This window comes from Pristis pectinata, chromosome 10 (genome assembly GCF_009764475.1).
Source record: "Pristis pectinata isolate sPriPec2 chromosome 10, sPriPec2.1.pri, whole genome shotgun sequence".
NCBI classification, from domain to species: domain Eukaryota; kingdom Metazoa; phylum Chordata; class Chondrichthyes; order Rhinopristiformes; family Pristidae; genus Pristis; species Pristis pectinata.
The window spans coordinates 57,301,732-57,329,608 of NC_067414.1; the positions used below are offsets into that span (position 1 = coordinate 57,301,732).

At 38.6% G+C, this 27,877-nt stretch overlaps 1 protein-coding gene across 1 annotated transcript in view; it reads right to left on the bottom strand.

The window, feature by feature from the left end:
* ift172 (intraflagellar transport 172) overlaps nt 1-27,877 on the bottom strand; it is a 138,614-nt gene that overhangs the window by 92,193 nt on the left and 18,544 nt on the right. Inside the window, 12 exon segments of the mRNA XM_052024729.1 lie at nt 492-659; nt 1,196-1,308; nt 5,580-5,665; nt 6,481-6,584; nt 9,637-9,690; nt 10,864-11,025; nt 12,689-12,784; nt 13,076-13,199; nt 14,929-15,143; nt 16,611-16,698; nt 17,160-17,239; nt 25,560-25,625. Coding sequence (XP_051880689.1) covers nt 492-659; nt 1,196-1,308; nt 5,580-5,665; nt 6,481-6,584; nt 9,637-9,690; nt 10,864-11,025; nt 12,689-12,784; nt 13,076-13,199; nt 14,929-15,143; nt 16,611-16,698; nt 17,160-17,239; nt 25,560-25,625 — 1,356 coding nt within the window.

A 27,877-nucleotide genomic window follows, 5' to 3' on the forward strand; every position in this document is an offset into this window, starting at 1 on the left:
AAGGAAAGAGAGAGCGCGAGAGAGAGTCTGAATTTAACGTGAGGTCATTTCTATCTATGGGTGGGTCCGTAACCTGGGGACAGTCTGTACCCACATATTATAATTGCTATCAATATAGATCCAGATTGAAATAAAAACAATTTAATATTGGGATAGTGTAAAGTAAAACCAATGGTTTTGCCATGTATTTTTCCAAAAAAATGAATGTTGAAGCAAGATTATAAGATTCCACATAAAAACAGAAAACACTGGAAACATTCAGCAGGTAATGTTAACTCTGCTTCTCTTCTCACAGATACTACCTGACCTGCTGAGTGCTTCCACTATTTTCTATTTATATTTCAAATTTCCAGGATCTGCAGCTTTTTGATTTTCATAACATTTCATGGTTTTCTAATGTCTACAAAGCAGTCCTCTAATAAATGTTATATTGTTAGCATCATAAATTGTTTAGATTTTTCTTTAAGTTTTAAAATTTCTTTTTGAATTACCTTAAGTGGAAACATTGTAATTCGCTCAGGAGAATCAATATTGTACCAGACACAAAGATTGCTACGATTTTGGGCCACTGCTACATCACTGCCAGGTACCCATTGAACATAGGTGCAATAATTCAAGATTGTTGTCTTTATGTTGTCTTCTATATCAAACAGGTGCAGCTGCAAGGCAGAAAAGAGTAATTATAACATAATTCTTTTTATTCCCAAATTTTGTTTTATGAAAATATTTAAAGTAGCAATCTGCTCTCAAACTTTCAGTTTTAATTGCAATTTTAGTTAGTATGTGGTGTGCATTCAAAGAGTGCTTAAATTATTTTCCTCACCCACACTGTTATTTTTAGGATGTGCATTTGTTTTTAAAAGCAACAAATATCTTCGGAATGTCTGTCCTAATTTCACTACCCTCACAGCTGCATCATGTCAGTATAAAGAGACTCCATCATAGTCAGTTTTTCCCAGTGCATTAACAAAAAATCCAAATTACTGCTCTGCAACACCACAAAACCAATTTAATGCAACTAATTTTTGGACAGAAGAGGCAGAGCAATGACTATGATACAGTAGTTTTTATTCATGAGCTAACTTTTAATGCAAACTGATTATTCTAATTCTTGCAACAGTGCCTGTTGTACAAACATGAAATTTGCAGACATTAACTTATTTTACATTCTGCAAAACAAAACAGCAGCACTTACACCGAGTTTTTTGTCTCTGAAAAGCAGCTTGCGTCCAGTTTCATTCAGCTCTAACCAGTCAATTTTTGTATCATGGCTTACAGCACCCAAGTTATAACCAGATAATAGATCCACTGAAAAGAAAAGAACCATAAGTATTTGTGAATATTCTAACAAGATAAATATTCCACCTACCATCACTCAATGTTATTTCTGTTTTTAATTACTTTCTTCTATATATCTTTCACCTGCAGAAGTGGTAGACCTGGAGCATTGGCCTACAAACATTTTGGTACCAATAAAAGGGTAGAAAAGGGTTGTTGTAAATACATGAAGGACACAAACCAGTTCTAGGCCTGCCATTACTAAATTCAGTAGCACCTTAAGTCACCTTGACAGTGCTGAATGCCTGTTGTATACCTTCCTTCACAGCATGTGGAATGGGGGGGACGGGGGAGAAAGAGCACAGGTAACCAAAGTGGGGTAAGATAGGTTGTACAGAATGGGTCGGGTGGGTAGACTCAGTGTTTGGGACTGGGGGGGGGGGGGGGTGGGGGTAGTAGTTAATGGCCAAGGAGTACAGTTAACTTAGAAAAATTAAAGTGGATTCTTCTAAGTCAGCTACCCAGAAGTAGGCTGGAATCTGCACCTTCAAATCATACTACTGCAAGTCAAGCAACACTCTGAAAGCATCAATTGTTCTGGGAATGGCCAACGATGGTCACTCCCCGGAACAATGCGACTTAATTTCCTGGGCAAAGAGCATGCAGAATGATGTCAACTCACAGGCAATTGATGCAGAAATAGCATCATTATTGATTTATGACTGGAACTGCCTGGTTAAATTTCACAAGTACGGCAAGTCAACTCAGAAATAGTTGCAATTATTTTCTCTGTGGAAACCCAGGTGTTTTTGAAAGTTAAAATAATATTAAAAAGCTGATAATTTGAGATTGAAAATTAATTGCCATTAGTTACATAAGCTAAGTAACCTAGACAAATTAGCTTAATGAAAAAAATGATACCATGTATCCATAATACTAATATGTATTTGAAGAAAGGAATTACGATAAAGGCAGTTTAATCTATGCAGGCCTAGGTTTTCTGATTCCTTTGTGAGATGTTATACCAGTAATTCTGGATTAGCCCTACATAAACCTTGTGGGATTTGCACATGATTAACACTACCCAAGTAAAGAATACACCTTGTGGACAAATGGGAAGTTGCACAATTTGCTTGCTAATAAATAATAACAACATCCTGTTTGTGCTAAAGATAAACCCTGGGACTAGATGGGCTGAATTATCAGTTTTTGTGTTGGAATTTGTACAAATTTGAATGCCTATCTGTATTAAAAATCTGAAAAATTTAGTTTACAATCTTGGTGAAAAAGTTGCTTGATTTATGCAGAATATTAAAACTAACAAGAATTTTTAAATGCAAGTATGCACAGCACCTTTGATGTTAATGCTGTGCAAAGATTTTCCACTCTCCTCACGTCATAACTACAACATAAAACCAGTTTCTTAAAATGATACTGGAATACCCAAGCGGAAAAAAATTATTCCTTGTTCACTTATGTTGTTCTCTTCTTCCAAAATTTAGTTCCAGCAAAATCAATAGAAAAATATTTTAGAAGCAGATTATAAAGGAGAGCTGCCACAACATTCCACACAGAGCACAAGTGACCAAGGATGAATTTCTGCCTGATAATATTTCATTAGTTATAACTGCAGTTGCAAGCCTTGCTTTTTATAACTTTCATAGATTTTGGAACCAACGTATTCTGCCTTAATAGATTCTCTTCTAAGATAGTTGAACGAAAAAGAATTTAGGTGAAATTGCAGTCTTCTTGAAAGGATCCAATCAATCTGACCAAATTATCAGTAGGGCCAATCTTCTTTGAGGAAATGACAAATTATTTCAACATAAATAACTCACTAATAAGGCTTATTGAAATATATTGTGTAATTAAGATCATTCCACATCATAATGAATTTAGAAATGGAAGGCACAGAAGGGCACATGGCCCAATGATATACTGTTGAGAATTATCTGACTGGTTCTGTCATGGTCTGGTACGGCAATTTGAATGTGCAGGAATGCAAGTAGCTGCAGAGAGTGGTGGACTCAGCCTAATACATCACAGGCACATCCCTCCCCACCACTGAAAGTAACTATAAGGGGTGCTGCCTCAAGAAAGCAGCATCTATCATCAAAGATCCTCATTATTCAGGCTATGCCACCTTCTCACAGCTATCTTTGGCAGGAGGTACAGAATCCTAAAGTCCAACATCACCAGGTTCAAGAACAGCTACTTCCTGTCAACCATTCGGTCCTTGAACCAACCTGCACAACCCTAAACAGCCACACTTTGACACAAGTATAGCAACACTATGACCATTTTGCACTATAATCGACCTTGGTTTTTTTTGTTCTATTTATGGTCTTTCTTGTTTAATTTACGTTTATGTTTTTCTTGTGTCTCTAATGCTATGTGCCTGAGATGCTGCTGCAAGTAAGTTTGTCCATTGTACCTGTGCATACATGTACTTGTGTATATGACAATAAACTCGATTTGACTTGAGCTACACAGTCTAATCCCACTTCCCAGTTCTTCCCAACATTTCCTCATCCAAATACTCTTAAATGCAATAGGAGTGTTTTCTTTTCCTATCATCCATTTGAATAGTGTCCCTAATTTGCGTGAAAATAACACAACTCTTCTCAACATGTCCTCTATTCCCATCAGTTATCTTACATCTATGTTCCCCACCATTCCCTCCCCAAATTACTGACCACTTTGCTAAGAAAAATGGGCCTTTCCAATCCACTCTACCGAAGAAGGAAAGGCAATTTAGAGTGGTAAAGATAAGTAAAAGAAAGAAAATTACAACAAAAGAGAGAATAAGTGACAGAGAAAAAACAAATTACACTCTTGAAAATCTTCAACAATTAAAGTCTAAAAGAGTTAATTTTCAGTGCTGAAGCCAAGTGCTTAAAATAACTTCCTGTGACAAATTTAATTCTCGTCCATTATGAAAGTACAGGAATGTTAAGCTGCTCAATACTTTTCATGAGAAGGCAAATGAAGGCAGCATGAAGGCAAACAAAATGTCTAATTTGTGCCGCTAATTGAGATTCTGCAACTGGCCTCGATGCATGATGGAAAGTATTTAAAGGAAACAAATGAAGATTCAGTTAACTAAAGATTCAAATACATTACTTTCACTGACATTGTTCAATAACTCATTTCTGAGTGGTATAAGCAATCTGTATAAAATTATGCAGCATGTACTCCAGCATGGCATCACTGATTTGAATGTGGTCACCAAACAACATTTCAAAGGCAAGTTTATAGATATTGCTATTTCTCTTTGCTTAATTTTCTAAATGTTTTTAATAAACAGCATTTTCTTGCATTTTAAATACATCTGGCATTTTTCATTTTTTTTTGGTGGGGTGGGGGTTTTAAATTTTCTCTTTTTTTACTGCTTCCAGATAACTCTAGTCTCTAGTGAAAAGATCTTCTGAAGCAGACGCTGGCAGAAGGCTGTCAGGCAGTCTGTGGGTGAGACCTAAATTTCCACTGCCTTGGCATTGCCTTCCCTCATGACCCACTGCACCTTGTGTAAGGGCTGTTGCACTGATGCCGACAGCATGTTGAGAGCTGCATAGCTGCAAAAACCTAGTGTGATTGAGGGGGCCAGTGAGGCTGGAGAATTCCAAGTGCAGCCCATGATCAGCATGATCCAGCTCATTGACTCGAAAACCATGAGGGGGATGGGAAATAGAAACATTGTCAGGTTATTTGATTTTGACTGCGGCCACAAGCAAGTGTATATGTAGTAAATTAAGAAAGAAGCCATTAAAGTTTTTTTGTGATTCTGTTACGATTTAATACTGAAAAAGTCAAGAACAGCCCTAAAAGGCCTGTCTTATAAAGGGGCAAATGGTCAAAATTCCACACAACAGTTCCCACCTGTAAACACAAACAAGTAATTTATGGAAACCAAGCCAGAACTGAACATTGTCAAGAGGAAGGCAAGACAAATTCAGTTTTACTTGATTACTTTTAAGAATCAGTAAGACAGTCTGCAGTGTTTTATTTGCTCAATGGTTTTACCTATGCTTGGTTGGTTACCTCCCTCAGAACTTTAATTTTATTGGCTGGATCTATGGTGGAGACTAGGCCTGTGTAAGGAATGCACCTGATGGGCCAAACACTAAATTCTTGGGAGTTTCTTTCCATTATTTCAAATATAGATAATCTTTTTAAGTAAAGCATCATGCACTGAGAGATATAAACACTAATTTTATTTACTGAAATAAATATAAAATTACCCTGAAATAAATTGTTGTTGATTAATTATCACATTACAATATATTTTAGATAAGACCTACCAATTGCTATTGTTTTAATGTCAACCAGATATGCCAATTTCTTATTGTCTTCTACCCCTCTTTGTTTGCGTTCATTCAAGCGAACACTGTAAAATAGAGGAAAATAATACATCTCCATCTCAAAAACATTCATAAATTTGTATCTTCTCTTGTCACTGCCATTAATATTGAGAAGTTCACAATACACATCATCAACAGTCAGTAGCATCCACACAGCCACTCACCCAAACTCCTCATACTTCAAAGATAAAGCACAGTCTTCAAGTCATGTCTGCTTTCCAAAGATGGCAAAATCTACCTATCAGTTTAGAGTAAGATGGTCAATAAAAATAGGACAAGATCACAATCATAAATAACCTTCATTGTGAGGATTTTCCTTTGATTGCCCAGGCTGGTTTGCAAAAGTTTTGGAGAATATAAAATTCTCTCAAAATATTACTCAATCTAAATATTCATAACCATATTTTCATTGGTGGAGATGCATAATAGTATATTACTACAATTGGTGCAGCTGGTAGTGCTGCTTCCTCACAGTTTCATCCCGAACTTTGTTGCTGTCCCTATGGAGTTTACACATTTACCTCATGACCACGTGGGTTTCTTCTGAATGCTCCAATTTCCTCTCACATTCCAAACATATACTGGTTGTTAGGTTAATTGGCTACTGTAAATTACCCTCAATGTAGGTGGGTAATAGGATAAATGGGGGAATGGACATGAGAGAGAATACATTAATGGGAAGTAAGTCAGGGAAGGGGATTGTTGGGATTGCTGAGAGCTAGCATAGGCTCAATTGACTGAATGGCCTTCTTCTAGGTCATATGGAAATATGAAAGGCTTAGTAAGGTGGTTTAAAGAGGAAAAACACAAACACAGAGTTAAAAATCTATGTAAATCGTACCTAATTAAGTGAGGGTTCATGAACTCAGTTCTAACTGATCCCAAAATGTCATTGTTGCCATATTCAACAAGTGTCAATTCACCAACATTGAAGATCATGCAGACCTATGAACAAAAATTAACCATTCATTAGAAAGCTCATCAACAAATCTTCCAAGATTAAATGAAAATACAGGCATAGAGTGACTGGTACCAATTTTCAGTCCCCTGCTGCAAATTTCAGCAGTAGAGGTTTTCCACCATGGCACCAATGGAAAACCTAGAATAGAGACAAGATATAGGTGATCAGGTTGCTGAGGAAATTAAATGACCTGAAGTGGTCTTCAACGATCAGGGTCTGAGACCCATGGCAAATGATTGATCAGCTGCCTGGGCCAGTTGATCAGCAGGAGAACAAGGGAAATGGTTGACGTATGCTGGGATGGTTGACGGGCTGTTAGAGGGTCTTGGTGGATCAGCCTAGGCTGGAAGTGACATCAGTGTGTTGAAAGCATTGATAACATATGAGAGGGGCCTGGTGTTTCAAAAGAAAGTTAGAGCTTACCTTACAGCTGTTCCAATAATGGTCACTCCCACAACATAGTCTACCTTATCTCACAATACTCCAAAAGGAACATTCCACAAGGAGAAGACAGCATCCCTTGCACGACTGGTACAGTAATATGGCAAAAAATAGTAACATAAAAGGCTGTGGCTTGCCATTAAAAGGCAAGTAATAGGAACATGACAAACAGGACAGGAGGCGGCCTTGGGCCTGCTCTGCCATTCACAAGATTATGACTGATGCAATTTCAACCTCAAGACCACTTTCCCCTCTTACCCTGTAGCCATTGACAGCCTTGCAATTTAAATGTTTGTCAATCTGTACCTTGAATATATTCAACCATTTGATCTCCAAATTGCTTTTTCATTTTTCCTTCCAAAGTGGATAACCTTACATTTTCCCAAATTACACTCATCTGCCAATTTCTTGCCCATCCACTTAACGTAAAAAATTTCCTTCTTGGGTTAAAGAAGCCCAAAGATTCACAAGCCACTGAGAAGAAATTACTAGAGAAACAAATGACTGCAGATGCTGGAATTTAGATGAAAAACACTGATGCTGGAGGAACTCAACAGGCCAGGCAGCATCCATGGAGAAAAGCAAGCAGTCAATGTTTTGGGTCAGGACCTTTTAAATAATAATTTGCTTTTTCATTTTTCCTTCCAAAGTGGATAACCTCACATATTCCCAAATTACACTCATCTGCCAATTTCTTGCCCATTCACTTAACCGATCTATATCCATTTGCAGGCTCTTTGCGTCCTCCTCACAATCACCTATCTTTGCATATTGACAGAAATATTCTGATAACAAGATGAATTACAGTTAGAGTACAGAGGCAAGGACACCTGGTGAGAGCATTCTAGATGTGAATAAGTTAGTTAAATAATGTCTCACTGGACTTGACGTTGAATTAGGTTTTGTTGAAAGGCATTTTCATCAAGGAGCTGGAAATTGCTGGTAGGATCTTCACAACATTTGTATGTGACACAACTAACAGGAATGATTAATACTGAGGAAACTGGAGCCTACTGGAGTTGAACATACTATTTAGGAGGTGAGCAAACAGTTGATCCAGCTTACTATTGCAACAATAAATTATTTGTAGATGCCTTTAATTTAGGTTTAAGTAGCAATAGCAAAGGAAAAATGAAAAAAAAAATTTGAAGGAAATTAATTTAATGAACATGTGCCAGAACACCCAGCAAAACTTTTATTTTCTTTACTCATATTTTCATTATATGCCCAGCATTTATTCTCATCTTTAAATGCCTTTGAGAAGGTAATGGTGAGCCACACATTGAACAGCTATGGTACTTCTGGTGAAGTATTTCCACAATGCAGATAGATAATGAACTTTTAAACCCAGTGACAATGAGGGATATGTACAACTGTTCTGAAGATCTGAATAGCAATTTCCACCTCCTTGATAGTGTGCAACCTGGAGCAGAATCTGTGGGCGATTGCATTCCTGTATACTTGCTGTACTTATTTACTTGGTATAGAGTTCACAGGTTTAGAAGGTACTCTCAAAAGTGGCCAAATTGAGTAACTTCTGTGCATTTTGTAGATGATGCATTACGTAGATGGTAGTGGAGGGAATAAACATTTAGAGGATGGATGGAGTTCTGATCAAGTGGGTTGCTTTGTCTTGGATGGTGCTGAGCTTCTCAAGTGTTGTTGGAGCAGCACGTATCCAGGCAATCACTCTCTTGACTTGTGCCTTGTAGATAGGGAAAAGGATTTGAGGTATCAGGAGCTGAGTCACACACCACTGCATACCCAGGCTTTGATCTGCTCACAGAGAGTCCACTCGAGTTTCTAATCAATAGTGACCTGCAGGATATTAGTGGACTCATTGATAATAATGCTATTAAATATCAAGAGCAGGCGGTTGGACTCTCTCTTATTGCAGATGGCCATTGCCAAATGTTACTTCTCACTTATCAGCCCTTGCTTCACGTAGGCTTGGACTTCATTTGCCGAGGAGTTATGAATAGAATTGAACATTGTACAACCACAAGCAAACTTGCCCATTGATGATGGGAGAGAGGTCATTAAGAAAAGACAGGCAGATGGTTGCACCCAAGACACTACCTGAGGAACTCCTGCAGTGAAATCCTAGGGCTGGGATGATCTCAAAAGACCACAACATCAGTTGAGTAGAAAAATTAGTACAACATTTATTTGTAAACAAAAACATTAAAGAAATCATTCAACCAACCAAGTGCCCAGATTCCTACTAATAGCCATCTAATCTAGGTGAGACAGATTTGCAGGTGAGATTTTGCCTTCCAATGTACAATTCAACATTGGGCTAAATTTAAATTTTATTCATGCTAATGATGTTTGCATGTGCCTCTAAGTATCATCTTATTCTGGGCAATAATCTGAATTTTTAGCATTTTTTCCTAATTCTACATTTTTTTAAAACAACACTATTTGCATTATATCACAGAGTGCACTACCTTGCAGTAGAAAATAAATGTTTTTACCTCAACATTTCTTTAAAGCATTATCAAGAATGGCATGTACTTTATTTTATTTATGCAAAGAAAAATGTTTATTAAACATAAACTTAACATAAAATTTTCAAAGTCAAGATAAACTTACATTTTCATTGTCAAAGTAAAGCTTCTCATTTCCACCAGACCCTTGCCAAGCAACCTAAAACAAAGTAGAAATTAGGAATGTTATCACTTGAAATTGGCTTATTACCAATTTTCTCAACAGGAACATGGGGATATTTTGCACTTGTAGATATGATAGTTCACAAAAACTCAAAAAGAGATTGAACTCTTGCCTTGGAAGTGGTGCTTGCATTATTTGTTCATAAATGGTTTATACGATTGTGCAAAATTCCCCGATTAAAAATTGTAATGACTTCTTTGAGAAAGCGAACAGTAACTTCAAACTAAATAAACATTTCAATGACAAATTGTATCACATAATTTTGAACTCCAAGTAATTAAACAATGCATTTTAATTCTCTTTCTTCCTTCCCCATTGCATCATTCCAAGATTTAGGCAGCAGACAGGTTACCTGTTCCAAGCTCACAATTGATGTTACTCCCATAATAGCCACCATGATATGTTTAACAATCATGGTTGCCTCCCTATCAAGCTGTTGCCTTAATTAAAGTCATATATTTAGCAATGACAATCACAGGTATGAATCCAATCACACCACTCTGGACATAGTCCATTAAAATAGCAATCTCATCAGAAACACAAAAAAAAGTTCATTCTTAAAATACTAACAGTTAACCTTATTATTACTCTTCAAATGCAATTATAAATAGGCTAATTTAATTCAGTGATGGTGTCCATTCTTGATTTTTTTTCCCCCAGTTAGCCATAAGGAAAAGAATTATTGCATGATCTTTGAAAGAGAAGAGAATGAGGCTCAGTTGCTATACATTTACAGTTGGATAACAAAGTATATTTGATCCCCAGGGAACTGCATCCCTGAAGCAGCAGTAGAAGTGGGCAGAACATTTTTCAATTAAAAAACCCTAGGAGACATTGAAGTCCATCTCAGGAGCCTCACAGATAGCCCAAAAGATCATTGCCAGGATCTTAGTGCATCCCTAGTGCATGATCACACCCTTGATTGGATGCTCAACCTAGTAACAGAATGGAAACATGTAAATGGCTCACCTCATTGGTATGAATGGACTTGAAGAAAAGAAGGATAGTTAATTAACAATCTATTCTTGGTGTCCATTATTACACAAAAAATGTAGGTGATGCAGATTAAAAAAAAAGAATATACCCCTCCAAGCTTTAAAATAATTGATAAATCTAATGCAAAGACAGATACTTGAATTCTCACAGTACCTCACTAAGTTTATTGGTAGCCAAGTCTCCTAGAAGTAATGTGTCAGTTGTATGAGCGACCAGAAATCGATCTTTTCCCATGATCTTCACTTCATCAATTTCATATCCATAATGAGATTTCAGCACCACTCTGGTGCCAGTGGAAAGATTCCTTACTATAACCTGAATAGAAAAGAAAGACAGTGATACCTGCCCTAAATTTATTGTTTACTTTAAAGGAGTGCTTGAAATAATTAAGTACCTTTACAGGACAAAGTAATATGATGAATTGTATGTGTTTTATCATTTATTTGGACATTTCATAACTTCTAAGTCATAATTCACAGGACCTGTTTGTACTATGCAAGACAATGACTTAGAATGCAATATTAAAATCAATTATGGCACAGTTCCACTGCCAACAGGTTCAACATAAAAGTATCTTTTAAAATAACAATTTACAGACATAAGATTTGACTCATTATCTTTTGTTATAAATATCTAACTTCTGTACTAAAATAAAAACAAAAGTAAGAACTTCCATTTATAAAGTACACTAATGAACCAAAAATGTCACAAGGCACTTTGCAGGACATCAAACAAAAAGTTTATGTTGAACCACTTAGGGCCAATGACAAAAAAATCTGGTCAGAGAGCTAGGTTTCAAAAGAGCACATTAAGTAATGAATGAAGGGTCATGGTAGCTAAAGGGACGGCTGCCAAAGTCTACAGTCTGAATGAAAACAAAGATTTTAAAGTCCAGGATGAGAATTTTAAAAAAGAATTATTGCTCAACTAGAACCTAGCACTCACCATCAAAAGGGTGCTGTGTGCCTGGAATTTTATGTGAGCTACTACCAAGCAGCAAAGTTTTGGATGACCTTACGTTTACTGCAGAAGAGGTTAGACAGACTTGTGCTGGAATAATCAAATCTTGAAGGTAACAAAGGCCTGGGCGTGGGTATTATTGAAGGACAGCATGCAAATGTAAAAAAGCAAGGGGATGCCAGGTTAAAACTTTAGGAGACACCAGAAGCAAAGATGTGGATTCAGGAACAGCAACACTAAAGATGATTCCCCAGCCAAGATTGCAATAGCAAGGATGGAATCTCAGGTTTGGTCACAGCTAACCAACAGTGAAGAGGCATTGGAGGAGGATGGAGAAATAAGGAGGGACTGAAGATATCAGTCATGAAGGACATCAATAGTCACATTGATCCAAGCTTTTAACGTTATGGCACTGAATCCTGTTTGGAAGCTTCAAATTCTGCATTTGTGGCAACATTTTAGTAAGTTATATAATATGATCAAAAACTTTGGACAGGGGAGCAGTATTGGAGATTGGACAGTAGTTTGCAAGAATGAAGAGTTTGAAAGATGATAACAACAGATTTGAAGAAGACGGGACCACAAATGAAGACAAAGAACAATTAATATCAGTTAACAGGAGGCTAGAAAAAGAACATAGATAACTTTCCACTTAGTAGATATAGAGTCAAGGGAGGAGGAGGAGGAGATGGGTTTCAAGATGACTTTAGAGAGGACATGAAGTGAGAAAGGAAAGAAATTAAAAAAAAACAATTTTGGGTTCAATATGAGAAGAAATAGTGGAAGGTTGGCTCGGTGGGCTTGGTGAAGTGTGGGAAGTGGCAGAGGTGATCTCAATCAATCTTAGCAGCAAAACATATTCTTGACCTTCTCAAGTGTTACTGCAGGTGAAGAGACAGGATTGATAGTATTGGTAACGAACAATTATTTTTGACTATTCACTAATACATACAAACTAAAATGCTCACAACACACTTTACAGCATAAATGATTAAAAAAGTCAAGTTTTTCTACCAACCTGACTGAGGCCAACATACGTCATTTCAAATTTGTTCTTATAAATAGATCTACGTAGACAGCAATCAAACTGTTCGACACCTCCACAAAGTGTACCCTGTAAATTAAGATGGGGGTTGGTAATATTTTCTTCTTCAGTAATTTTAACAGAAGTGCTTACCTAAATATGAAATGGTTTACAGTCAGTTTTTCTGTTTAAAAAAACCTCTATAATGCATCCCATTGCAAATGTATCATATGGGAAGAGATTACACATGTTTTCCAAAATATCCTAAAGGCAGAAATAAGTCATTGCAGTTATTCCATATGCAAAAACAGATATTATGACAGATTAACTTTCAAAGCCCAATAATTTTTGATGAAACAAATGTTTTCTTTGAATACCAACCGCACACAATCTAGAACCATCCTTTTTCCAAGCTAGGGCAGTAATAGTATAAAGGTTTGGGATCTCCTTTGGTCTAGACTCATCCCAAGCACTTCTACGAGGACTCCAATTTAAAACTCTGAGCCTGCAAGAAAACAATTGATCTCAGTCATACACTGGAAACAATTTAGTAACACACAATGTCCAAAATAGTAAGGAAAGCTTCTTCATCATTTAAAAAAATGTTCACAATAAAATTAATAATAAACAAATTAATAGCAAGTCTGGTGTATTCAATTTTGTTATATGGAACTGCTCAATCAATTAGATTAAATAAGAACTGAGAAAATGGCACAAAAATTGATAAATTTAATATTCTATCTTAAAGTCAGGATTATTTAAATCTGAAGTGATTTTACAACTTTCAATAGCAATTCTGTGCAAATTTTATGCCAATCATTGCATTTCAAACAGGATCCAGATCAGGCAGAGTCTTCTTAAATAAAAGAAGCTCAAGTCTCTCTCTCTCACTTGCCCATCAACTTTTTTTGATTCTTATGACACTGACCTGGACTAAGGGGTAATTTCTAGAATCATAGAATTGTACAGCACAGAAACAGGCCCTTTTTGCACCAATCCAATTTGCCTGCCTTAGGCCCATATCCCTCTACTCGTTTCCTATCAAATTACCTTGCCCCTTTTAGACTTTGTAATTGTATTTGCCTCTACCACCTCCTCTGACAGCTCATTCCAAAGACTGTGACTATCTATGCCCCTCATAATTTTATAAACCATAAGGTCACTCCTCAGCCTCCTACGTGCCAAGGAGAATAAACCTAGCCTAACCAATCTCTCCTTGTAACTACAGCCCTCCATTCCAGGCAACATCCTGGTGAATCACTTCTGCACTCTCTCTAATGCTAACACAACCTTCCTGTAGTATGGTGACCAAAATTATACACAATACGCAAAGTGCAGTCCAACCAATATTTTGTACAGCTGCAACATTATGTCCCAATTCTTATACTCATCGCTTCAGCTTGTGAAGCCGAGCATACCAAAAGTCTTTTTCACTACCCTATCCTCCTGTGCTGCCATTATCAGGGAGCTATGGACTTGCAGCCCAAGGTCTCTCTGTACATCAATGCTCCTATGGTCCCTGCCATTTATTCTATTGGTCCTGCCAGAATTTGACTTGCCAAAGTGCATTACCTCACACTTGTCTGGATTAAATTCCATCTACCACTGCCCTGCCCAACTTTCCATTTGATCTATGTTCCACTGTATCCTTAGACCTTCTTTGCTCTCTATGACTCCACCAATTTTCGTCTGCAAACTTACTAATTAGACCACTACATTCTCATCCAAGTCATTTGTGTATATTAAAATATATCAATTGTAATATATAAGTAATCCACCAACACATTATTGGTATAAAACCAGAGCACCTAGGGGCCCAGGGAGAGCATGCAAGCTCCACACAGACAAGGCCAGGATCAAATCTGGGTGCCTGGAGATACGAGACAATAGATTGCTGCACCCCAATGTACTCCGAATGCCCACTGAAAATATACTTGAATCAATTCTTCCAGAAAGGATTGAAAGAAAAAGTTGTGTTAGAGAGAAGAAAGTAACATATTACGTTTACACAACCTATTTATGTTTTGATATTTCTGTGGACTGGGACAATCAATTTTAATTAGGAAACATTAAACAATTGCAATTTCTTCAACTCAACATTAAGAAAATGTTCAGTGTTTTTCTGTAATCTCTGAAGTGAGGTTTAACTTTTTAAAAATTCTCTCAGTGCACAGGTTTGCTCAACAAAGTACCATGGCACCTCATCAATAAATTTACTTTGTTCATGATGTTACCTGTCATAGCTCCCAATGACGATAGACTGTCCACTAGGGCTGGTGGCAGCTACTGTGAACTCTTTTTCTGTTGAATCTCGGCCATAATCAAACTGTTGGATAGTGTTGCCCTCCTTACCATAGGCAATGATTTTCTTATCACATCCAGCAGCTACAATGCTATTTAAAGCCCAAGCTAAGGCATAAGGTGGACAACTGTGAGTAGCTAGTTTACCCTGAAACAAAAGAAATCCCAATTTACAGTTTTATTAGGACACTTAGCATTTTATAAGTATTTTTGTCACAATATAAATAAATTACAGATCTCCCTATCAATATTTCTACACAATCTCTTAAATGGAGGTGTAGATTGCAAATAAATGAAGCTTTTGAGTGACAATACAACTTACATCAAATAAAATGCACCAGGGAGGAAAATAGTTTTAGAGATAACAAAATGAAGCCTACGGCCACAAGAATAAGGCAGTTGAGTGATAACAACTGATTAAGAGTCTTTAACCTGAAACATTAACTCTGCTTCTCTTTCCACAGATGCTGCCTGACCTTCTGAGTGAATCCAGTATTTTCTGTTTTTACTTCAGATTCTCACACCAGCAGTTTTTGTTTTATTTTTAAGGCAAATGGGTATTTTCTTAAGCCACAAGTTTTTTTTTATTATTATAAAGGATATAATAGTCCAACATTAGTTAGCCTCTAATGCTCAAGACTCATTAATTTCCTGGATCCACTGATACACCAAAGAAATTAGAATTAACTGACATAAAAAATATACCAACACATAAGGAAATCTGGTCACTTCACAATAAAATGAATACATCATATGTTCATAATACTACATGCCAAGGAAAGACAATATCTCAAGATGTTTCATAAACCATGAAAGCATAAAATGAGCTATTGAGAACCATATTCTGAACTTGTCTGAGATTAACATATGAAAATCAGATCTATGTGTTTATTATATTCCATATTACATATCTTAAGCCATGTTTATCTTGAGATGAAAATTATATTTATAATACATATTTGTAATTCCCCACAATTACTGTCCATTCCAGCCAAAGCTATCGTGCCAGCAAAAAGGTTTATCTCATTGCCTCCACTCATCTTAATACAGTTGAGACTCTTGTTCTTGCTCTCTCCCTCATTTCTGTTTGGAATCATTTTCTGGAAACCTCCCCTCAATCTTCACAATGTAACAGATCTTTTCATCTCCCAAGTCAAAAGGGCATCTTTTACTCTTTCTGTAGTGCACGAAACCATTAACCTTTATTTATATCATGTCTATAACACAACATGAGCACCAAGCTATTTCAGTGACATAAAGAGCTCAGCAGTAGCAAAGGAATTAAAGAGCTATTAAGTCATGGGAAGGCAGATGAAAAGAGGCAGCAAGACAAAAAAATGATAAGGAGAGATGTTCATCCTCTTCCTATTCCACAAGATTTTCCCCATACATGCTAAATGTATCAAATGTACATTGATAAAGCATTGTTTAAACTTTAGCCTTTTTTTAAAAAAAGGAGCTTTAAATCCTCAGATGTTTTAACGGATTAACACTAACGAATATACCCTGGACAATTTTATAAGTGACTGGATTGTCACTATGGACAAAAGCAGTAAAGTTCATTTGTTGATCAAGCCTTTTCTTACTACTCACATCATTTAATTTACTATCATACCTGTGAGTCACCCGCCCCTTCATCATCAAAATAGTAACGCACAATAGTCCCGTCTGCATGGCCAGACAGAATCCCTTTACCGGAAGAGCTGTGAAAAGAGGATATGAAAGTGGCAAAAAGTTGAAGTCGTCAATAAAAGCATAAAAACTAAAGTTCTGAAATTCATACAGCATAAAATCTGAATCTAAGAAGTACATATTAACACAAAGGAATCAAAAGGTAAAAATACATTTTGGGCATGAATGTAAAAAGGGCCGATAGATAATCAGCAGCAATCAGTAGCCTATTTTGTACTTTGCCCAATATTCTAAATAAGGATACTGAAAAAGAAAATAAGTAGCTTGTAAAATTGTTTGCCAAGTCACAATTCCTCATCTGATACTGCTGCCCAAGATTAACATACCCCAGTATATCAAACTTGAAGCAAGGACCTTGGTAGTCAAAGGGGTGCTCCATGTGTCACAAAACTACTAACCTATTAATAAAGAAGTTGTTTACAATGTCACGGCACACAAGGAGAGAATGACAGCCATTTATAAAAAAACTTACTTTGAAGTTAATGAAACCACATAAGAATCTGTTCCATAAATGGTTGAGGACTTATTTGTTTTTGTGTTAGCTAAGCGAACCTATATTAAACAGAAACAATATCAGAGAACATCAAAGTCCATATAAAAATAATAATACATCATTTGATCAGAAGCTGGATCAGAAAAATAACTTCTTTTAAAGTACCACTTGGTGGCATAATTTCACAACAATAGCCTTTTTCCTCATTTAAGATATATGCACATCCACAAAAAGCAAGGACAGTTCCAATCTAATTACTGCCCAATCAGCCTACCATCAATCATTAACAGAGTGATAAACAGTGTTGACAATATGCCATCAAGCAGCACCTTCCTACTAAATAACTGCTCGCTGATGCCCAATTTGATTTTCCTCAGAACCCTTCAGTTCATGACCTTATCACAGCCCTGGTCATAACCTGGATCCTAGAATCAAATTCCAGAGAGTGATTGTGCTTGATAAAAGATAGCATTTGACTGAGCATGCCATCGAAGAGCACTGGTAAATCTGAAGTCAATGGGCATCAAGAAAACAATACACTACAATAAACGTGGAAGAGTACTGCATAGAAACAAGCCCTTTGGTCCACAATGTCTGTGCCAACCATGATGCCAATCCCATCTGCCTGCACACGGTCTATACCCCCCCATTCTCTGCCTATTCTGGTGCCTGTCTAAATGTCTCTTAAACATTGCTATCGTATCCGCTTCAACGACTTCCCCTAGCAGCATGTTCCAGGAACCTACCATTCTGTGCAAAAAAGCCTGCCTCGCAAATCTTCTTTAAGTTTTCCCCCCTCAACCTTAAAGTTAAGCCCTCTAGTATTTGACATCTCCACTCTGAGAAAAAGACTCTATCAACCCTATCTATGCATCTCATAATTTTATATACATCTATCAGCTTGCCCCTCAGCCTCTGACGCTTCAGAGAAAACAAACCAAGTTTGTCCAACCCCTCCTAAAATTAACACCCTTGGATCTAAGAAACATTATGGAGAAACAAAGGACTGCAGATGCTGGAATCTAGATGAAAAACACTATGACACTGGAGGAATTCAGCAGGCCAGGCAGCATCTGTGGAGAAAAGCAGGCGGTCAATGTTCTGGGTCAGGACCCTTCCTCAGGACTGAAGACAGGAAAACAGGAGGCCCAATATATAGGAGGGAAAAGCAGAGCAGTGGTAGGTGGACAAGAGGGGAGGTGGGGTGGGCACAAGGTAGTGATAGGTAGACGCAGGTAAGAGACAGTGATAGGTAGGTGCAGGGGAGGTGGGGAGAGCAGATCCACCGGGGGATGGGTCAAAGGTAAGGAGAGAAAGGAATTCGCCTGACAGTGGAAGAGGCCGAGGACTGACATATCTGTGAGAGTGTGGGAGAGGGAGTTGGAAGTGACTGGCAATGGGGAGATCTGGGTTAGTGCACAAGGAGTGGAGAGCAGAGCATTCAGAAAGGGCAAGGTTGGAGTAGGTGAGGGGGGCAGAAAAGTCAAGACAGCAGATGTCGCGCCGACAGTTGGCTACGAATAGGTGCAAGGAAGGTAACAGGCCCTGTGTGGGAGTCCAGGTGCAACTCCCTGTTGCCAGTCACTTCAACTCCCCCTCCCACACTATCACAGATATGTCAGTCCTCAGCCTCCTCCACTGCCAGGAGAATTCCAAGTGCAAAGTGGAGGAACAGCAACTCATTTTGTGTCTTAGAACCCTGCAGCCTAACAGCATAACATTGCATTCTCCCACTTTAAGTGATCCCCACACCCCTTCTCCCCCCTCCCCCATGCCCCCCCAACCATGTTTCTTCTCTTCGTCCCTTTCCTAGCCTTTCTCTCCTTACCTTTGACCCATCCCCCAGTGGATCTGCTCTTGCCACCTCCCCTGCACCTGCCTATCACCATCTCTTACCTGCATCTACCCATCACCACCTTGTGCCCACTCCACCTCTCCTCTTTTGTCCACCTATCACTGCTATGCTTTTCCTTCCTATATATTGGGCTTCCCCTTTTCCTATCTTCAGTCCTGAAGAAGGGTCCTGACCGCCTGCTTTTCTCCACAGATGCTGCCCGGCCTACTGAGTTCCTTCAGCATCATAGTGTTTTGCAACATCCTGGTGAACCTCTTCTGAATCTATAGTTCTCTGAAAGTGGCAACATAGGTCAACAGGATGATGAAAGCAATTGGCATTGTGTACAGTTTTGGTCACCCTGTTATAGGAATGATGTCATTCAGCTGGAAAAAGTGCAAAGAATATTTACAAGAATGTTGTCGGGACTCAAGGTCCTGTTATAGGGAGCGTTGGGCAGGTTATGACTTTATTCCTTGGAGTGTAGGAAACTGGATGATGTCCTTATAGAGATGTATAAAATCACGAGGGGCATAGATAGGGTGAATGCACACAGCCTATCTCCCAGGGAAAGGGAACCAAAAACCAGAGTGCATACATTTAAGGTGAGAGGGGAAGGATTTAAAAGGGACCCAAACGGCAATTTTTCACAGAGGGTGGCATGTAAATGGAATGGGTTGCCAGATAAAATAGTTGAGGTAGGTACAATAATGACATTTAAGAGACATTTGGATAAGAATATGGATAGGAATGGTTTAAAGGGATATGGGCCAAATGTGGGCAAATGGGACTAGCTTATGTGGGCACCTTGGTTGGCATGCATGAGTTGGGCCAAAGGGCCTGTTTTCGTGCTGAATTGCTCTATGAATCTCATTGTTGGAGGTCAATCATCCAGTGCTAGGACATTAATGCTGATGCTCCTCAGTGTAGTGTCCTGAACCCAACTATCTCAACTATAACACAAGGTCAGAACTCAGTGGGTCGAGCAGCATCTGTGGGAGGAAAGGAATTGTCAACGTTTTTGGTCGAAACCCTGCAACAGGACTGAGAGTGGAGAGGTGGGATGGCCACTATAAAGAGAAGGGAAGTGGTGAGAAAGGAGTTCAAGATAATTGGTGGACTGAGGAGCAGTGTAAGATGACAGGCATATTGTACCAGATAGGGGAGGGGAAGAGGGGTGGAGTTGGGAGACAGTGTCAGGTGAATGACAGTTGGAGGTGGAGGCCGACAGAGAGAGAGAGCGCGAGAGCGCGAGAAAATGTTCACATGCACCTCCTCCAACCTCGTCTACTGCATTTGGTGCTCCGAATGTGGCGTCCTCTACGATGGCAAGACCAAGCACAGACTGGGCGACCATTTTGCAGAGTACCTACACTCAGTCCGCAATGGCCATCCCAAGCATACAATTGCAGACCATTTCAACTCCCCTTCCCATATTGACCTGTTCATCCTCGGCTTTCACTACTGCCAGGATGAGGGCCAACACAAGCTGGAAGAACACCACCTCATATTCCGCCTGGGTAATCTAGAACCTAATGACATGAATATTGAGCTTCCCAATTTTAGGTAACCCTCCCCTCCGGTGGGTTGGTTCTCACCGCCCGCCATCGCCTTCCGATCCTCATCTGGTCCTCCCATTTTTGTTCCCTTTCCCTCATTCCCACCACCCACCCCAGCCCCCCTTCACCACCCCCTCCAACCAGTTCCATCCACCCACTACACACACCGAGTTCACCCACAGGTCCTCGAACCCTCCTTCCTGTCCGGTTCTGGTTCCAACTGCCATTCACCTCTTCCCTAATGGTTCCCATTCTCACCTCCTTATCAGAGTCCATCACTGGTGGCCCTTTGTGTTCCTGCTTATCTCCCTCCTGCAGCTGTCTCCTTTCTTCACATTCCCCTCCCCCCACCTTGCTCCATCTGCCTCTCCATATTTTTTTTTCCCTTCTCTCTTTGTCTGCCTCCATCTATCATTCACCTGCCACTGTCTCCCAACTCCACCCCTGCTCCCCTCCCTTTCCCGGCACCACCTGCCTGTCATCTTACACTGCTCCTCAGTCCACCAATCACCTCAGACTCCTGTCTCACCACTCCCCTTCTGCTCTTTATACTAGCCATCTCACCTCTCCACTCTCAGTCCTGATGCAGGGTTTTGACCTGAAACGTCGACAATTCCCTTCCCCACACAGATGCTGCTCAACCCACTAAGTTCTTCCAGTAGCTTGTTTGTTGCTCCAGATTTCAGCATCTGCAGTCTTTTATGTCTCCACTTATCCTAGATATTCAATGGCTTCAGAATTGTAGAGAACACTCCCATCAACATCCCAAGGTTATCATTGACCAGAAACTCACCAGACCAGTCAAATACATGCATAATCTGGCTACAAAAGCAAGTCAGAGAGTACTATGTTTTACATCCTGACATCTCAAAGCCTTTCCTCCATCTAAAAGGCACAAGTGATTCAGGAGCCGAATAGAATATTTTCCACCTGTCTGGATGACAAAGCTACCTACTTAATTGCAACCCATCCACCACCCTAAATATTCATTGGCTCCATGAATGGTACATCACTATTGCTGTGTTTGCCATCGACAAAGTGCTCTCTAGTTACTCTGACAGCAACTCCCACATTCACAACCTCTACCACAAAGAAGGAAAAAGGCAGCAAGTGAATGGGATCACTACCACCCCTCCAAGGTACACACCATTCTGACTTGGAAATATATTGCCATTCCTCATTGTTGCTTGGTTTCCATCTTGGGACTTCCTACCCAACAAATCTGTACAAGGACCTTCACCAAACAAAATGCAGCAGCTCACATTCTCCCTGTAATTGCATGGATTTCCTCCAGATGCTTTGATTTCCTCCCACATGCGCTGGTAATTTATTGGCTATTGCAATTTACCCCTTAGTGCAAGTTAATGGCAAACAGAATCAAAGGGAGTTGATGGGCATCTTTTATCTTCATTTTCATGATCTGGGCATTGTCAGTAAAGCTATCATTTATCACCCATTCCTAACTGCCCTTCAGAAGGTGGTAGCAAACCACCTTCTTTAAGCTCTGCAGACTTCTGGTGAAAGAACTTCCACAATGCTTAATGAAAGGGAGTTCCAGGATTTAGACCACTGATAAAGAAGAATCGGCAATATACTTCCATGCAAGAAGGGGAACATGCAGGTGGTGGTGTTCCAAAGTGCATGTACAATAGGGTTAGTGGGAAATATAGATAGGGGAAGTGAGCTCATGGGATTGCTCCCTTAGGAGCTGGCATGGACCCAGTGAGTTAAATGGCCTCCTTCTGTGCCATTATATGACAAGATAGTCAGTGACACTTGCCAGTAATGTCCGCATGACAAAAGTATGAAAACCTCTTTCTTAAAAAAAAACTTTGGCCTTGGTAGCATAGTTATTTTTAATACTTCTGATCAATGAGAAAAACTGATAATTTAAAATTTTCCATCCGGAATACTAGTTCCCAATTTCAGCAAGTTTTACTTGAAAGCTTTCAGAAAACATCTGACAAATTAATGTGTCCTGATCAAGCTTCACAAGGAATAAATTTTCCCAAAAAGGAACAAATACTAGAAGCTTGGAGGTAATGAATTTAAGGTGGTCAGGTGATAACCTATCTAAAAAAAAATCACGAAAATCAAGTATATAACAGCAATCAATCACACAAATCCCTAAATGCCTTACAGCAATTAATTATGCAGTTGAGTGGTTGATATTCATTATTGACCACAAATTTGGTCCACAATTACCAGAATCTGTGTACATTCCTTTCACTGAACAATACAAGTAAACTAGTTGGTTTGTGATGTTAGGTTTGCTAATCCAAAAAGACAACCACAATGCCACAATAACCGATGCATTTTGCATTGACAATCACTTAGTGTATATAATACCACACTGTTTAATTCTTAAGGTGTCATATATAATCCAACATATTTTCTGAAAGACTCTGGACCAACTAGATGCTTCTAAATATGCACAACAAAAAGGAAGGAAAACAGGTAGTAAGGGAAGGGACACTTCAATAAGGTAAAACAACCAAAGATGCAAATAAACATGTGAGTTAAAACCTTCCAACAAAAATAACTGAACCTTGAATAAAGAAGCTTGCACTTCTTGCTTTGAGGTTCACTGTTCATGGTGCCACTGTTTCAACAGAACATTTTACCATTCACAACCAGCCTCTGCATTAGATATTAAAGTAAGAGATGCAGAGTAATTTTCCCTTGACATAGAACAATTGAATGCCAGAAGCTTCCTTAAATGGAATTGCCATTAATTTTGTTGTAATTGGCATTAATAAAGACAACTTTATGGTGTAATCACACCAAACAGAATCAAAAATTAATATCCATTTCACCAAGAATTTTTCTACAATTAATAGAATTTACAAGTCAGGGAAAAATGGGTTGACATCATTCCCCATGTGGTGTACCTTTTGGAACATCGTGGGGGAACTTGGGCCATATTGTCCTGGAGTGCCCCATGAAGGGCACCCGCAAGTTCAGCACAGTCTTAATCCCATAGTGCCAATCTGGGATACGTGCTGGTAAGGGAAGAAATTTAACCTACACCAAGCCCTGCCTTGAACTGTTATCACAACCTCCAATCCAAATAACATCTCCAATCTGTCATTCAACCCTTCCCCCCCCCAAGTTACCCTTCTTTGCTACTATTGCCACTGCTCCTAACCCACATCTTGGCACTGACCTCTATCCCAAATCCCCTTTACAATGATGATGACAGCTTCCCTGATTGGCCCCTGATCTGATGCTGCTTTGACTTCCCAATCTCACCCACACCCCCTGCAAAATGCTGGGTCAATTGCCCCATCAAAATGTTGTTATGTTCCTACTCCACAACTTCACAAGCACAAATGCTGGGCTGATCTCCCCCTACCCCAATCCCCAAATGCCAGGCTGACCTCCCCTTCCCAACAGAGCACTTGTGGCAACCAGTCCTTCCTCCACCATTCTAAGAAGACCACAGTGACTCCTGCCTACCATCCCGATCACAAGGTGGCAGTGCGGCCAATTACAGAAAGTTGATCCAAGGCTCACATTCCACACCCATTTACTCCAACACACAACTTCCTGCCTCAGGCCCAATAAAGCCCAGAGTCTGAGCAGCACGACTGAATGCAAAAATATACAAGAGCCTGTAACTTTCATGCAAAGGAACAATGACCAAAACCATCTTTGTTCTGCCAGATCAATGCTACCCCAGTACATTCTTTAGGGTGCACTAGAATTTCAAAGCAATTAGCTTTCAAAGTAGAAAAAGTGCTCCACTCAGCAATGCATTAGTTAGTCCACTCTACACTCTGTTTCCTTTCCTGAAACTCTCCACCTTTCTACCTTACTTTCCTCCTTCAAGCTGCTCCCTAAAATTTATTGCTTTGACAAGCTTTTGGTCATCTACACTAATATTCCCTTATACAACTTGTGTTAAATTGTATTCAATAACACTCTTTTGAACAACTAAGGATATTTTACTACTTTAGAAATGTGATAAAATGCAAGTTTTTGATAAGATATGTACATTCAGTTAACTGATCAGTTATTTCCTTCAATGTTCAATTCAATATCAATTCAATTTCAGTTTTCCATTCAATTGCAAAATTTAATACTTTAAGATTTAGTATTGAAATGTGTATACATTCTGGGAAATACATCAATACAGTAAAATATAAAAAAGGGCAAATAACCGAATCAAGCTCCTTACTTCAATGATTTTTCAATTAGTTTCCTGATTACTTCATTCCCATTGTAATTTTCAATTTTGTAAATTCCGTTACAAAAGTGAGGAAGTAAGAAAGATACAAGTATAGCACACAGCTAGTCTGAGACTGTAGCTGTAGAGCATTTACCATAAATTTGCAAAAATCTGTTTCAAGTTCCTCATCAGATCTTTAACATGGAGAAATCAGGAGAGAATTTCAAAACATTTAAAAAAACTTCACAGAAGAATATTAGAAAATTTACAATACAGGAAGCCATTTGGCCCATTGTCTCTGTGGTAATTAAAAGAAGTGCTCTATAACTTAATCCCACCTTTGAGTACTAGATCGATAGCCTTACAGGTCACAGCTCTTCAAGTTCACATCTATAGAATTTAACTTTATTAAATACCCAGAAGGCCAAATGAACCCCAGGATACTTTTAAGATCCTGGTTTAACATCATAGTGGAATATTATACAAATTACGTCAAACTGAAATGCTATGAGAGTGCCTCCTGCAATACATCTCAAACTAGCGCATTCTGAAGATAAATCTGAATTATATCAGTTCTACACTCGTGAGAATTTCTACACCACAACACAAAGGTATAATTGATTCAATGCTAATTTTCCAATATAGATTTCAAGAGTATGTTTGGTGTTTATATGACTCAAAACTCTAAATATCTACCCCTATATTCCACTGTTCCTTTCCCTCTTACATATACATTGTCTTGCCATTCAGGTATTGATACTATGAGTATTTGCTTATTCTTGAAGCGATCAGGACAGTGAACTACAGGAACATACCTTTCCTTCAGCCAATCCAAAAACAATTGCTTGATCTGCTGGCCAAATCAGACATGTAACAGCACTCTGAAATAGAAATGTACTTATAATGCAAAATTCAAAAACATCAAGAGGTAATAATTAGCAATACTTCAATATGAATTGCATTGTCTAGATTATTGAGCTTTGTACAGGTACCAACAAGAACCAAGATGTTTTTGGGTATGAGGAAACCCAATTACACAGATTTATACATAAATCACAACTTGGAAATCAGCTGTTTGATCGGTTGATGTTGGTTTTTATTGCTCACATTCTCAGGTGCTCAAACCTATTCCCATGTCTTTTTATTCCTTCCTTTGTCCCCAATGTATTTTTAAAAGATGACATAGCCTCCACTTCCAATACAAACTCATTATTGCATTATATAGCTTTACTCTTTTCTATGTAATACTTGTCAGGCTCCTAAATTGTTAGTATTTAATCTTAAATTCATTTTTCATTGTTCTAGATTCTGAAGTATTGGAAACAGACCACATTAGTTTTTCTTCCATTGTTTTATCATTTTAATACACCTATCAACTCATCCATAATTCCCAGATTGAACAAAATAATTCGACTTTTAAAGCTTCTCTTTCATTTCTGTATTTTCATCTGGCATCTTAATGATCCACCATGAACCCTTTACATTGCTTCAATATATTCCTTAGAGTATTTAAATTGAACTCCAAAAATGACTTTAGAGGTTGATAGATTTTAGGTACCAAGGGAACAAAGGGAACCAGGAATAGTGCAAGAAAGTGGCGCTGAGGTAAAAGATCAGTCATGATCTTGTTGAATGGCAGACAAAAATGGCTGAATGGCATATTCCTGCTTTTATTTATTACATTCTAATGAACAGAAAATCTTGTCTGATAGTTCAGTACAATACTGAAAAAAAAATACAGCACTGAGAGAGGGCTGATTTTTCAGATGAAGCTCCATCTGGACTTTGCAACAGAGGAAAAATAAAATAACCCCTAATCTCTTAAAATTAGTATTACCTAGCCCTCAACCCAACAGAAGTCATTAGTTAAATTGTTTCTTATAAGATTCTACAGGAAATTGTCTGCCATATTCCTGCACAATTAAACAGTAACTGTTCAAAAGTTTATTAATCTGTGAAGTACTCTGTTGCATCCAGAGGTCATGCAAGATGCTTTAAAAATGCAAATATTCTCTTTCACCAATGCATTTGACTTCTGTATTTTATATCTCACAACGTATTGTTTTCTCTTTATATAACATTAACCATTTAACCACTGCTTTTAATCTCATGAACCTTGATATTTTTGCTCTCCCATATGAACTTATAGCTCTTATTAAATTGTAATGAATATTTCAAAAAATGTGACTGTCTTACTTCTTATTTACTGATGAAGAATTCTGACAACTACTTTTTTTTTACCTATTCCACCATCTAAATATATCCCCGCAGCTTCATTTGATTCTCAGAATTCTGGTTGAGTGGTGTCGCAACAACAACCTCACACTCAACATCAGGAAGACCAAGGAATTGATTGTAGACTTCAGGAAAGGGAAGTCAGGAGAACACACACCAGTCTTCATTGAGGGGTCAGCAGTGGAAAGGGCGAGCAGCTTCAAATTCCTGGACATCAACATCTCAGAGAATCTATCTTGGACCCAATATATTGATGCAATCATGAAGAAGGCACATCAGCGGTCCTACTTCATTAGAAGTTTGAGGAGATTTGGTATGTCACCAAAGACTCTTGCAAATTTCTACAGTGGAGCGCATTCTGACTGGTTGCATCACCTGGTATGGAGGCTCCAATGTGCAGGATCAAAAGAGGCTGCAGAGGGTTATAGACTCAGCCAGCTCCATCACGGGCACAACTGTCCACACCATCGAGGACATCTTCAAGAGGCGGTTCCTCAAGAAGGTGGCATCCATCATGAAGGACCTTCACCACCTGGGATATGCCCTCTTCACGTTACTACCATCGGGGAGGAGGTACAGGAGCCTGAAGACCCACACTCAATGTTTCAGGAACAGCTTCTTCCCCTCTGCCATCAAATTTCTGAACAGTCCATGAACTCCACCTCGTTATTCATCTTTTGCACTATTTATTTATTTTTGTAACTTATAGTAATTTTTGTGTCTTTATGTCATGCACTCTACTGCTGCCACAAAACAACAAATTTCATGACATATGTCAGTGATAATAAACCTGATTCTGATGCTATACTCTTTTTTTTAAAGCTGTAATCAAATCTTACTCCAATTTTCTCTAAACCTTCAACCAAATCATCAGGACATACAATCAAGCAAGCCCAAA